Below are 14,245 nucleotides of genomic sequence, written 5' to 3' on the forward strand. Positions count from 1 at the left end.
AAAGTCTTATTTATTCTCACTGAAGTAAATCCTATTTTAAGACAGCATAATGTTGAAAAATATTGGCTATTTTTAAAACACATCTTTAATTCAAAAGGTCAGCCTCCCTGTGGTCCTTGGTAAAGTCCAAGAGTGAGTCATTCTGGGGCCTTTTGGATATGGAGGGAGCAGCTATATGGGTCAGCTTCACCAAGACTTTGGCTATGGTCTCCCATAGTGTACTTATAGCCAAACTGCTGGGATAAAGGTGAGAGAAGTGGACTTTTTTTGCATGGATAACTTTTAAATATAGACTCTTCCAGCCTGTGTTAACCTATGACTGACTGTGATTTTCATCATGCACCTTGTAAATTTCTCTTGGAGTAGCAAGCTGGCCTTCCTGTACTGGCTGTCAAAGGTGGAATATAGGAAAGGAATACCCAAGGGAAAACAATAGATTCTGTCCCTTTTTCCCAGCACATAGGCAAGCATTAAGGCAAATTCAGCCATAGAACCATGCAGTAACTTCTGGGTGAAAATACCAAGTGTTTGATTTATGTTTTCTATCCAAAATTCTACCTGAAGCTGCGAGAGTATGTTTTACTGTATAGAAACATATGATAGTTCAACCCCCCTGCCATGGGCAGGGCCACAATATCCTAGACTATGTTGGCCAAGGCTCTGTCCAACCTGATCTTGAACACTGCCAGGGATGGAGCATTCACCACTTCCTTGGGCAACCCATTCCAGTGCCTCACCACCCTCACAGTAAAGAACTTCTTTCTCATATATAACCTGAACTTCTGTCTAAGTTTAAACCCATTACCCCTTTTCCTATCACAGTATTTATGTAGGTGTCTATTTTGCCCAAAGGTCTAGTTTTTACAACACCTTCATCTTGCCAAAAGCATCAGCTTTCCATGGCAAACTCGGTGTGTTTATAACCCATGTCAGTGTTTTGTGTGTTTGTATCCATCAGGTATCAAACAGTTCAGTTCCTAAGGCCCACTGTTCTGGCTGAGGCTTTCAGTGTTTCAGTTTGGAGACAGACAATCTATTTCCTGCTCCATCATCTGTGCTCCAGGGAGATGTTTGCTTCTTTAAGTGTTGTGCTATCTATCACTTATATTCATCTGTTAGCTGTTACAGTGGGTCAGGTCTTGACAGTCTGCTCTGAAAACCAATTACCCAGCTGTATTTTTTCCAACAGGTATGCAGTGTTAGTGTTTCCATACTGTTTTCCTGCTAAATTGATCCTCCTGCAATGTAAAAGCATAATTCAGAATGAGACCTACCAAAGCACTTCATTATCTATTCTGGTCACTCTAAATGTTTTTCTTTCCACCATGGACTAGATCCTAATCCTTTTCCTCAGCAGTGAGAATTAGACCACAAATTGAGCATATAAATGACACCCACTTGATTCTTGGAGGTAAGGCAGCTGTGTGCAGTGACCACTGGTTGCCACCTTTTCAAAATAAGAAATGAAACCCAGATGGACTGGAAAGCTTTGTTTCAGGGCCTTTTTTCTTCTCTCTGAATCTTATCTTGAAAAATATTTAGTTCGGTATTTAATGAGTGACTTGATTTAACCTGCTCAATAATACATGCTGCATTCTTTCACAGTGTCACCTCTGTCACTCAAGACTGTCACTAGAGAGCTCTCTATCTAAATGAGAGGCCATACTTGGAATTTTCTACTGCCAGCTGTCATCCTTTTGGGGAATAATTGCATTGTTTTGGCTTAGATATTCTATGACTGAGAGTCTGTAAATTTCCTTTACAAAAGAGGTCTGTAAACCAAGAATTGGTACTCCGTGTTCTGGTGCTTTGTGCTTTATTGTGTTTTTTTTCCCCTTGGGAAAATAGTTTCATTTAATAATAAGCTACATTTCTTATTTACCAGAGTTTTCATAGCTGCCTTTTTCTTCTGTAGAAATTCAGTAATGCCCAGTCCAATTATTACCTATTGATCATAATTAAATGTTCATTACAAAGCCTAATTTTATTAGAACTTCTATGCATACATCTAATAACGATCTTAGCTTGTGCACGAGTCCTTAAACTCAACACAGTCCCCAAATTTATTTGTACATCTCCTTTTGTCTTCAGAAAATACCAAGGGTCCTTTCTGTAAGCAGCATGGCAATTGCAGAATGAGTTCCCCAGGAAGGCACCTTGTATTATATAGCTCCTGCAATTTCTTTTGGCCACTGAACCCTGTAACCTGTTATCAGTCCCATTATACCTGTCTCCCTTCTCCCGAATTGCGTCCCAATTACTCCTGCTGGAAGTGCTTGTGTGGGAGCACCATGCCTTCATGTCTGAGGTAACTCAAGAGTGTTACTCATGAATTAGCTCACTCCCTGTAATGATCTCCCAGCTCCTTATACCTGCTGTGCCAAAATTGGGGAAGAAAAGCAAAACCTCTGGAGGAGAAGCAGTGTTTCTCACAGAGGCTGGTGACATATAATTGAATAAGCTCATTCATTAGGGAGGAGGCTGGAGAGGCGGGATAAAATAGGTGTTAAAGCTTCTCTAGATACCACAGAAAATCAGCTTTAGAAAGAAAAGCTGCTTCATACTAATCCAGGATCTGTCTGAAACTCTTTAAAATAGCAGGCAGAATTTAGAAGTGGGAAAAGAATGTGTTAAGTTTTACTTTCAGCTGTAAGGTAGAGGTTGGTGCTGGGAAACTGATTCAGAACGTGAAAGAGCTTTTAATAATTTCAGACATTGTCTGAGACATGGTTAGGAAATGGTCACTCTTCTCCCTTGTCCCTGCTATTGGAATAAAAACTATAGGCATCCACTATGCCTCTATCTAGCTGCTGGTTTTAAGCAAACTTAGTTTTTTGTGGTGTTACAGCTTAAATTGGTATGAGCTTGCTTTCTCTTGTGGAACAAAAAAGGGAGTTTTTTTGTAGTGGCTGCTCAAGCCAAGATTGATTCATTCTTGAGGGTAAAAGAGTTTCTTTGGAGCACAAAAGGCACTCAACCATTAAGTGAGATGTGTGGCAGGAGAGAAAGATAGAAAAGTCTTTAAAGAGGCTAATCACATCCTAGTAAAACTGCCAGCTCATTCTCTCATGTCAGATTAATGTTTTGGTGTTCATTGCCAGGCAAACAGTACATGTGGTGGTAAGCGCCACAGAGAGGTGAATTTCCTTCTTGTTTGGAAAACTAACCTAAGGGGTAGTCTTGAACGTTTCCTTAGGTAAAGAACGAATCCCCTTTATACTCCTGTTTGTGGAATTTCTGAGAACTAAATGACAGTACTTGTTCTTTAACGGAAACAAATTGGAGTAATGTGTTAAAGTGGGATGAGAAAATGTCAAATGCAATGGAATTTTTGCTAGAAAAATGTATGCTGTGTACTGACTGCATTTTACCCAATCAACCCTATTTCTTGTGTAATTTCTCTTTGTTCCTGGCATGTTACATAACTTCTAAAATCTGAATAACCTCCCGTCACCCCCCAGATGCCTCAAATAGCACTTGTTCTTGCCCTGTGCGTGCTGTGGTAGCTGCAAGACAGACTACATCACCTCCTGCAGTAACCATACTTCTTCTAGAGCTTTGGTTGCTTAAGTGGTATAAAAGTCCACTCTTATAATAAAAATTTTAAAAATGTCACTCTCTTAAAATAAAAAAATAGAACAGCTGTTTCCTTCATTCTCTTATAATGATAGCTTGGATTAACTTTGTTGTCCCGCTACTGTAATGTCAGGTTTCCTAGCACACATGATGGATATATAACAGTGACAGTTCAGTAAAATCACTAGAATCTGTTTTCTTTATGCAGTGTTTACCAAGAAGATTTAAAACCCCTAACGAACATGAGAGTAAGGTCTCTGGACAAAAATACTTCCTGCTTAAATTGTAGAACAGCAGTTCTAGTCAGAGCATTACCCTGCTGTAGTCACAGTTTCAACCTTTTAGGCTTGCTTATGGTAACTACCCCCTTATAGATGTGTTGTGAAATAATCACACCAAATAACTTGATAGATCATAACTGTAGGGCAGCAACAGGAATGACACTGAAATGTATGAAATGGACCATTGTTATTTAATTGGGTAGACAGGCCAGGGAATTTGAAGCAAAGAGCTGGCTTCTGGCAGAGGATGCTTCTTTTGCAGACTAAGGCTAAGTTTGCTTTCAGAATCATAGAATCACAGAATGGTTTGGACTGGAAGGGGCTTTAAAGCTCATTCAGTTCCAACCCCCTGCTATGGGCAGGGACACCTTCCACTAGACCAGGTTGCTCAAAGCCCCATCCAACTTGGCATTGTGCAAGAGTGAGGGCAAAACAGATGTTGCACTGGACAGGGCAAGCCAAGTCACTTCAGGCAGTGGGCTGTGAACAGTTCTGGGTAATGCTATGCTGCATGGCCCAGTGTGCTGGGATATGCTGCTGAAGCAGTTCTCTGCCTCTGTTACAGCACTGGTCCAGTACTTGGAGCCAGCTTGTTCACTCACCCTGGTCCCAGCTTGAAACACAGATACCTCTGTGCAGGTAGTCAAATTAAAGCTCTAGCTTTCAGGATAGTTGTGCCCTTTTGCAGCAAGTGATTTTACTGGCATCTTGGAAATACATTGTAGTAGTGAAAATAAAATGGGATTTTTATGGTTGCTGCAGTCAAATTGTGATTTTTTTTTATTATTTATTTTTTTGTGTGTGATCACGGTGCAGGTTTTGTTATTGACCTCAGTACGAGTGGATTTCTGCCTATGCTATAAATTTTCCTCCTCGCCTCATGTCTGTAGGTTCCTGAAAGCACAAGGGGCTCACTCAGACTTGAGATAAACCTATTTTTGTGATAGTTTAGAGGCAAAACTAGTAGTTATGTAAGGAATGAGGATTTATAGTTAACTGATACCAGCTTGCGTGTCCACTTTATCCTTCTTTGCTGTGCATCACTTGTTTATGAATTCACCGTACATGTAGAAATATACATATATGTATACATGTGCATGTGCATGCATATCAGGGATATTATTTACTCTGGATACATTACAGGTTTTACTGTGAAATACAGTGGATGCCTTTCAGGCTGTGACTTTGTAAATATTAGTGACATTAAAAGTATTATCCACTAAATGTAGTATTTTTAAGATGCCATCCAAGTTGAAGTACATGGTTGGTCTTAATTATGACACTCAAGAATTTCCAGATACAGCAACAAAAGAAACCATCCGAGCAGCACTTGGTTGCACGTGGCTGTGAATCATATAACCAACGCATGGACCCAAAGTTCCTTTATGACTCTTAATCCTCCTATCGGTTGCCTCCTTCCTGGCTGATTACCTCCTTGCCTTTCTGAGAGCTGATTCTTCTTTAGCCCTTCCTATGGAGATGCTAGACTTCAGTATGGGGAATAGCAGTTGATTGCACACCACCCCAGCGCTATTTCTGAGGACCTTTTGTCCCGAGGGATGCAGTCCAGCTTGCACAGAAGCATGAGTCTGCATTTGTTTAGGAACTGCACTCTGGCAGAAATAAAGCCCTGGAAACTTTTGCTGCCAAACCAACGTGGCCACTTCTGCATTGTTGTCGTTAACTGGTTAACCAACCTCTAAAAACAGAGAGGAAGAGACTATGTGAAGATCCTCAAAGTTAACTGAAACTACAAAAGTGCCGGAAAAAAATTCTTGGGAAGAGTTTCCCATGAAACAAGAAAAACAGATATGCAAATGCAGCACTTATCTTCAAAGCTGAAGTAAAATTCAATGATCTTGATAAATCATCAAAGCTAGAAAGGCAAGAAGAACATTTGATGTAACTGCCGAAGTTGTAGACTTCTGAAGTGATATTTTTAAGGGGTGACAGGACAAACTGTGAGCAAGCAAATAAACCAGTTAAGCTTTGGGGAACTGTATTTGAATAAGTACAGATGACATTATTTTGCAAGAAAGAAGTTAATCTCCTCACATGTCTATGTGCTTTTGGAGTAAAATCCACCCAGAGGCATTGAAAATAATCTGTTTACCTTTGTAGTTTCCAGTCAACATCTTAAAGGCATGGGAATTCCTTGTATCATAAAGTTTCTTGGGGAAATCCTGGTATCTCTTGAACATAGGTGGTAAGTCTGCTTTAGAAAATGAAGTCCAAACAAAGGTGGGGAAAGTGTGCCTAGAGAAAAGTCATGAGAAAACAAAGAGGCACAGGGTTGTTTCAGTGTTCGTTACATAGAGTGTTTAAACCAGAAAAAACTAGCTGTCACCTGGTTGTCATGAATCACTTGTGTGATCGCCATCTTGTCTCCTCTTCCATGTTTCCTCATGAAGTTCATTTGCTGAACAGGCCCAAAGTGATGCAGGGGGCCAGTGTGAGATAAAACATCTCTTTGAGCAAGACTGTAATGCTGTGACTCTAATCCAAAGTAGGTTTATGTCAATCTTGCTGCACTACAGTATTTTATCAGGCACTTTCTTAATTGAGTAGTAATTTTTCTTCAGTTAAAGATTTTATATATGCACATTTTTAATAACAATATTATTTTTCCGTTTCTGTGATCTTTGGTTTGAAGCAACAGTGTACTGTAGTAAAATCTGTGGGTGTGGATTTTACTCCTTTGAAAGTGGGCTTGGGACTTGGTTAGGGAAAAGGCCAATGCTTCCTGAGCAACTCAGACTTCTGCATCCTGTAAGTCACCCTCAGCACTCAGCTAGAGAAGCAGAACTGCCCTGGTAAGGACAGAAGTGTTGGAAATTGGAAAACAGCCTGGGCTTACCAGGAACAGGAGCTCTCTGAAATGCTGCTGACCTGGTGGATGCATAGCCTACAAACAAAATGGCAATGGGACCCAGAAGAGAATTGTGTCAGGGCCACATTTGTCTCTCAGTCCCCCTTTTTTTCTACATTTCTGTAGACTGTATGCCTTGTTCCCTGCTAGTACCATGGAATTTTCTTTATTTTTTGAAAGAATGTTAATATTGTCTAATCTGGAGTCTTGAGTTGAGGGTTTGTTTTAAACAGCTCTGAATGATTTGTTGAGTTTGATATGAAGCAATGTGAAGTTTTCTAATTATGGAACACTTACATGTGCTGATACCCATGGCAAAACATGTATTTCCTCTGGAAATCACCTTCATCTTTTATGTGCAAATTGCTATCTTGTTAGGTGTCTTAAGACAGTGCAGTTGCATTTCCCCCTGAAATTAAATAAATCAAGGGGCAAAACCAGAGCTTTAACTTGTTGAACCTCTCTGGTAGCCTGTACTCCTAGGATTATCACAGTATCACAGTATGTTAGAGATTGGAAGGGACCTCAAAAGATCATCTAGTCCAATCCCCCTGCCGGAGCAGGAACACCTAGATAAGGTTACACAGGAACGTGTCCAGGCGGGTCTTGAATGTCTCCAAAGAAGGAGATTCCACAACCTCCCTGGGCAGCCTGTTCCAGTGTTCCGTCACCCTCACTGAGAAGAAGTTTCTTCTCAGGTTTAAGTGGAACCTCTTGTGTTCCAATTTGTACCCATTTCCCCTTGTCCTTTCATTGTTTGCCACTGAGAAGAGCCTGGCTCCATCCTCGTGACACTTCCCCTTTATATATTTATATACACTAATAAGGTCACCCCTCAATCTCCTCTTCTCCAAACTATAGAGACCCAGCTCCCTCAGTCTTTCCTCATAAGGGAGATGCTCCACTCCCTTAATCATCTTAGTTGCCCTGCGCTGGACTCTCTCCAGCAGGTCCCTGTCCTTCTTAAACTGAGGGGCCCAGAACTGGACACAATATTCCAGATGAGGTCTCACCAGGGCCGAGTAGAGGGGAAGGAGAACCTCTCTCGACCTACTAACCACCCCCCTTCTAATACACCCCAGGATGCCATTGGCCTTCTTGGCCACAAGGGCACAGTGTCGGCTCATGGTCACCCTGTCGTCCACCAGGACCCCCAGGTCCCTCTCCCCTACACTGCTCTCTAACAGGTCGTTCCCCAATCTATACTGGAACCTGGGGTTGTTCCTGCCCAGATGCAGGACTCTACACTGTCCCTTGTTATATTTCATCAAGTTATTCCCCACCCAACTCTCCAGCCTGTCCAGGTCTCTCTGGATGGCAGCACAGCCTTCTGGCGTGTCGGCCACCCCTCCCAGCTTAGTGTCATCAGCAAACTTGCTGATAGTACACTCAATTTCCTCATCTAAATCATTGATGAATATATTAAATAATACTGGTCCCAGAACCGACCCTTGAGGCACTCCACTAGATACAGGCCTCCAACTAGACTCCGCCCCATAGACTACAACTCTCTGGCTTCTCTCCTTCAGCCAGTTCACAGTCCACCTCACTACCCCATTATCCAAGCTGTAAGATGGGACAGGTGTAAGGAAGGGCACAGACAGGCAATTGAGCAAGGGACTGAGAGTGATGGGAGTACTGGGGTACCACTGCTCATATAAAAAACTCAGCATCCATATGGCTGGGCCACATGGGTTTTGTTACAGTACAGTGTGTTCCCTGGGTGTCAGTGTGCTGGTGTAAAACATATCATTAGCTGCTGAGATCTAAGCAAAGGGACAAAGACCAGATAGCCTTCGTACAGTTGTGTAGATAGCTACAAAACTCGCTGAAGGGGAAGTGTTGCTATGTGGTGAGGCAGAAGATGGGTGTGAAAGCAGACAGAATGGGAAGTGAAAGAGCTGCAGTTGCTCTCTTAGGCTTTCCCCACTAGTCTGAGGCATGCAGGTGCATGTTGCACAAACAAAGCTATTTTCATATTAAAAAAACCCTCCACAGATATATTTTTAAATATTTCACGTGCACTGGTATTTCCAATAATAGCCCTGAAAATAGACAGTAAAATACAGTTAACTGTTTGAGGACATGTTTTCTTTTTCAACCACCACAGTGTTCTCTATGGTATTGCTCTCTGGATTCCCTTCATATTAACTTAGCTGTTATGTGTGGCTTTAGGCTTCACATTTTAGTAGATGAAATAGGCTTCATATATGAAATGAAGATGCTGAGGTTATAAATAGTATGACTTTTGTTTTTATGTTCTCAAAGATCTGTCATTAAGACAGCTCGCTGTAAATACTACAAGGGTTTTACATCATGGAATCAGAAAGTATCACATCATAATGAGACTGCAGCATGTCTGTGAGTTGCTAATGAGTTGACAGCAAAGCTGAATGCAGTTTTCATTTGCTGCCTCATTTACAGAAGGCATGCATACGTTGTGTGCCTACACTGACACAAGGTCCAGTGAAATTTACTCCAGATGAAGACTGATCTGCCCATCCTGTGTGCTTGGCAGAGCTTTTCTTAGGTAAAGCTAGCTCAAGCTGGAAAATAAACTGGTCAAGAAAATTAGACTTGTCTTAATGGTCTGTTGCATGTGACATAAAATACATGTAATTGAAAATGTTTTTTAGAGATTCTTATTCCTGTTTTCCCATGATTCTTTGACAAAATATATTCATAGAATTACAGAATGCTTTGTGTTGGAAGGGACCTGAAAGATCATCCAGTTCCAGCCCCCTGTCACAGGCAGGGACACCTTCCACTAGACCAGGTTGCTCAAATCCTGTCCAGCCTTATATGCTGTTTTTCTCTCGCACTTATATAAGAAGTTGAGCTATTTTGTGACTCATCTGTTACCATTCATATACTTATCTTTGCTTATGGTACTATTCTTGCCTAATAACGTATTTCACAAAGGTTTTGGGAGTGCAACAGCTATTAACAGTTGCTGCTTATAGCAGGAATGAAGGAAAACAGTTTCACTAGAGCAATTGGCCCAAGGGACTTACTGTTTATAATACATCTGTATAAGGAGTGAGTAGGGAAAACACCCCCAACTGCTAATTTGTGCTGCTACTACCACCTCAGCAGAATACTGTCTATTTTATCTGGTTTTAGTAGAAAGTAGCATAGTAGTTAATGGAGGTGATTTATTTTTTTTTTTATGATCTGATAAAATATCTGTGCACCCTGTCTTTGGCTTCTCATGAAATACTGTACGTGCTGGTGAACAGCAGCATTGTTATGCAGTAACTGGAGAATATTGATAAGTAGGTTTTCTCTCCCATTAACAGTGATAGAGAGCTTGTACCTAATACAATTTCTAGGATGCAACTCTGAAAATTTTGGGACAGCCATCCCAAAATAATTTCATTAAGGAGTGCCTGCTGACTGTGGAGAAAATAATACTAGGAGGGCCTATGATATCTGAAAATGAAAAAGTTCTCAGAGGAAAGGGGTAGTATTTTGATTCTATCTGACAGCAGGGGAAAAAGGACATATGCAGAGCTAAAATTCCCCATCTGCCTTCTCAGGGTAGTAAAGTTGTGATAAAGGTGTTCGGAGCCCATCGTGGCTATCATCTGACATATCTGCCCGTAGCAAATGCATCTTTAAACAGGGCTCTTGCTGTGCCCTTGAGAGATGCCTGTCTGCTGCTGTGAGATGCACTGGTGCTGCCAGTGGATGGAAGTGGGATGTTTTTCATTGTACTTCTTCTCTGGGATGATGTGGCAAAAAAACACAGAGCAGGATCTGGGTATGTGCCCCACAGCTTGAGGTTACTCTTCTGTGCACATACGGTTTGGCTTTAGCCAGGAAACCTAGCTGGTAAATTAATCTGCCTCGCACATGCAGCTTAATAGCTTTTCACCAACAGGGTCAAACTAATCCTTTCTTGTAGTCTCAGATTTTCCCTGCAGCACTGTGGAATTAGTACATGTGATTAGTACCAATATCTGCATGGTATCAAAAACCCAAGAGATGAAAAAACCCCTAAAAAAGTTATTGAATGCCTCAGTTTTAATTAAGGGGACCTATGGTGTTGGCTTTTGGTGTAATCCATCCTTAGTCTCCCTTTGGAATTCAGTAGCCCAGGCGCAACACCAAAAATTCGTGTATACCCCAGTCCAAAAAGAAGGAGTGTTAATCTATAAGAAGCGTGGTAGCAGTTTTAATCCCGTGTTTGTTGTTTTTTTTCTTTAGGGCACCATTCTTCTGCCTGGCAACAGAGTAATCGAGCATCCCTGCAATGAAGAAAGCCCAGGAAAATTCCTTTTTGAAGTTGTTCCAGGTAGGGTATTCTACTCCATGTAAAAAGTCGTAGCAGTTTTGTTCTCAGTGACAAATGACCATGTCTGTTCTGCCAGAACAGAAGCTGAAAGTGATTAATGATTCCATTTAAGGGGAAAAAAGCTTTGGTTAGTCTGTTAATACTTTCAGAATTTTTTTCATTCACCTCTGGGCAGCATAGGGAAAGGATGTGTTTTTTAATTGTCAATTTAAAGCATAATTGTTCCCAGCAAGGGATTGCACCACTGAATGGCATAGCAACAATACAAGTGTATTTGGTAATTATTTTAGATTATACTAGGAGCTATGCAGTAGTGTCCCTGGTGGTAACAAAGGGATCCACAACCTAGCATCAACAGCTTCCCAGTGTGGCACCTTGACTGGATAACATCAGTACCGTCACTTAAGAATGCTTCCTGGTCACTGTGGTTTGATAAACAGATTTTAACAACAGCAAGCAGTGCTGCTTTGAAACCCTGAACTTGGTTTTAGTTGGGTATTTTTTCCTTGGAGTAGATTTGTCTAAAGAATATTACACTGTCAACTGAGTGGTAATCCTGACTCTCGATTGCTTCAGTGATTTGCTAACCTTTACTGCCTTGGACTCCTGGTGGGCAGACTTTGGCCTGTTTAGGAGACTGGTTGACAGAGCCATTTGAGAGGCAAAGAAGTTCAGGAAGGCTGGACATCCCATCAAGAAGGAAATCTTAAAGGCACAGGAGCAGTCTGTCCTTGAGTGCCAAAAGACAAGGTGGTGGGAAGACGACTGGCGTGGCTGGACAGATTGCTGTGGCTGGAACTTGAGATAAAAAGAGTTTAAGTCTTTTGACCTCTGTTTTTAATAGTTACACAAATTGTTCTCAAGGTACATAGCCCACTGAGCTGTAAGAGAGAGCAGAATGAAGCCCCCATGATCCAAGGAGAAGTGGTTAGTCCCCACTACACCAGTTAGACACACACGTCTATGGGGCTGGATGGGATCCATCCAAGACTACCAGAGGGAGTCTGGGGCGACAACCTCAAGTTGCACCAGGAGGGGTTTAGATTGGATACTTGGAAAAATTTCCACACCAGAAGGATTATCAAGCACTAGAACAGGATGCTCAGGGAAGTGGTCAAGTCACCATCCCTGGACGTATTTAAAAGACGTAGACATAGTGCTTAGGGGACATTGTTTAGTGGTGGACTTAGCAGTGTGAGTTTAATGGTTGGACTCTAATCTTAAGGTCTTTTCCAACTTAATGATTCACTGTTTCAGCATCTGGTTAGCCCACTGTTTATTCAATATATTCTTTTAATCCCTGTATTACTTTTCAATTTACTCCCACAATGGCTATTTGAAGGGGTAGAGGATGTTTATTAAAACTCATCACCTTGTTCTTGCTTTTAAACCTTCTCTATGTCATGGCATAAATGTAATTGTCTTGACTGATATGCAGAGATTTTGGTATGTTGTACAAGTGTAAGAAATATGAAGTAGATTTCAAAGCTAAGGAGGATGGTCACTCACTGGAATTTGCAGATGCAGCTCAGTACAGTACAGCTTATTTTTTTCTTTTTATACGTGGCAAAGAATTTAATTACGAAAGCTGTGTGTAGTAAGGGATTAGTATGCAAAGAAAGCCAACATGGTGTCTGTGAGGTTTGCTCAACGTTCACCCCAGCTTGAATCAATCACATTTTAAAAAGTTTCACAATGTGGTCTGTATCTTTTTCATATGTTCTAAATATTGAAAGAAACCTATTATTAACATTGGAAGTCTGGGGTTGACTAAAATCTTGTTTTCATTCCTTTCAATTGAAGAAGTGCCTTCCTCTTCCCCCCACCCTTCCCCCCCCCCCCCCTCCAAACATGTGGAATGCTTTCTGACCTAAAATTTCCAGAAAAAAATGGGGCTTCTGATCAGTCATTTCATAAATTAATCCTGTATTTTTTTCTGGATGTTGTAGATAGCAAAGAAAGAAGCTGACCTTCTGTAGTTGTAGCAGTAGGGTCCATGCCTAGGGGGTGTGGAGGGGCTAAGATCAGCAGACAGGTATGCTGGCACTGATTTCAGTGATGGTGGTCTCCTTCTCACAGACATGACCATGGGAAAAGCAGCTTTAGTTTCTGCTGTGGGTTAAACTAGGAGGTGCTGCTGAGGAAGTGCACAAAACAAGGGTGTTGTTATCTCAAAAGGGCTGGGATGCTGCCACATCACATGTGAAGAGTTTGATATAATAGATATTGCCAAAGCTGGTGCTCTGTATGTCCTGATTCATAATGCACCTCAATATGTGGTAATGCTGAGTGTGCTTATTATACCTCTGGTCTTTGTGAATTTGGCATCAAGTGTGGTGTATTTAACTGTAGGCCGGAGATCCATGTGCGGTGCAGACATGAAAACATTCCTATGTAAGCATGCAGGTGGCTGTATGGCACCAGAGTGTCACTGCCTGCATAGGACTTGCCATAACTGAGCTGCAGAAAGCTCCCTCGGATAGTGCTTGCAATCTTCCCTAATTCTGGCTGATAACAGAATAGTAGGAGATGGTGGTGGAATAAGGCTTGAATAGTCAAACGTTTACATTATGAAGGCAGGACCTTCTGTCCGTGTTCAAGCACTTTCCTCAAAGATCATTCATTTTCTGTGTATGATGCTATCCCAAACATCACTGATGCCTGTAGGATTCATACAGCACATTTGGAGAGATCAGACCACTCTTGGCTGCAGAAACAGTACCTGGGTGTTGCCTAAATTTTAGAAAGCCCCCAGACAATGCAGTGTTTCACCTTGGTTTTGAGTTACCAGTGAACTGTGAAGTCTCAAACACTGTCTGTGTTGCTTCTACTCCCGTATTTGGATTGTTCGTTGCTGGTTTTCAAAGTGTCAGCACCTCTGACTCAATTTGCTTCTAGCCTGAGCCCTTATGTGCCAAGCCTAACTGGGGTCATCCTTCGTGTCCAGGTTGAAAAGCCTAGGGCGGCATAGCTGGGAGTACCAGCTGGTGAACTGATGGCAATGCTGATGGGAGAGCATGATCACTCTCGTGATTTCCCAAAATATTTGTGATGCTATCTTTCTGTACACTCAGATTAAAAAGTAGCTTGCAATTAGTGTTTGGGCTGCCTTCAGTGTTCATCTGGAGCCTTTCTGAGAATCAGGTAGGGTGTATTGTTTAGCTTATTTGTGAATTCTGAGTATGGGGTTTTGAATGTGTGTAGGATAGCAGTGGTGCATGC

The 14,245-nt window shown here is 41.6% G+C and overlaps 1 protein-coding gene across 2 annotated transcripts in view; it reads left to right on the top strand.

Annotated features, from left to right (window-relative positions):
* ARHGAP24 (Rho GTPase activating protein 24) overlaps positions 1-14,245 on the top strand; it is a 210,554-nt gene that overhangs the window by 67,529 nt on the left and 128,780 nt on the right. For both annotated transcript variants that reach the window (XM_061350913.1, XM_061350914.1), the window contains one exon: positions 10,936-11,023. In XM_061350913.1, the coding sequence (XP_061206897.1) occupies positions 10,936-11,023 (88 nt within the window). The remainder of the gene's footprint in view (positions 1-10,935; positions 11,024-14,245) is intronic.

The sequence above is a fragment of the Neopsephotus bourkii genome, unplaced genomic scaffold, assembly GCF_033783945.1.
Source record: "Neopsephotus bourkii isolate Nb327-2 ecotype Australia unplaced genomic scaffold, CSIRO-AGI_Nbou_v1 NB_547, whole genome shotgun sequence".
NCBI classification, from domain to species: Eukaryota; Metazoa; Chordata; class Aves; order Psittaciformes; family Psittacidae; genus Neopsephotus; species Neopsephotus bourkii.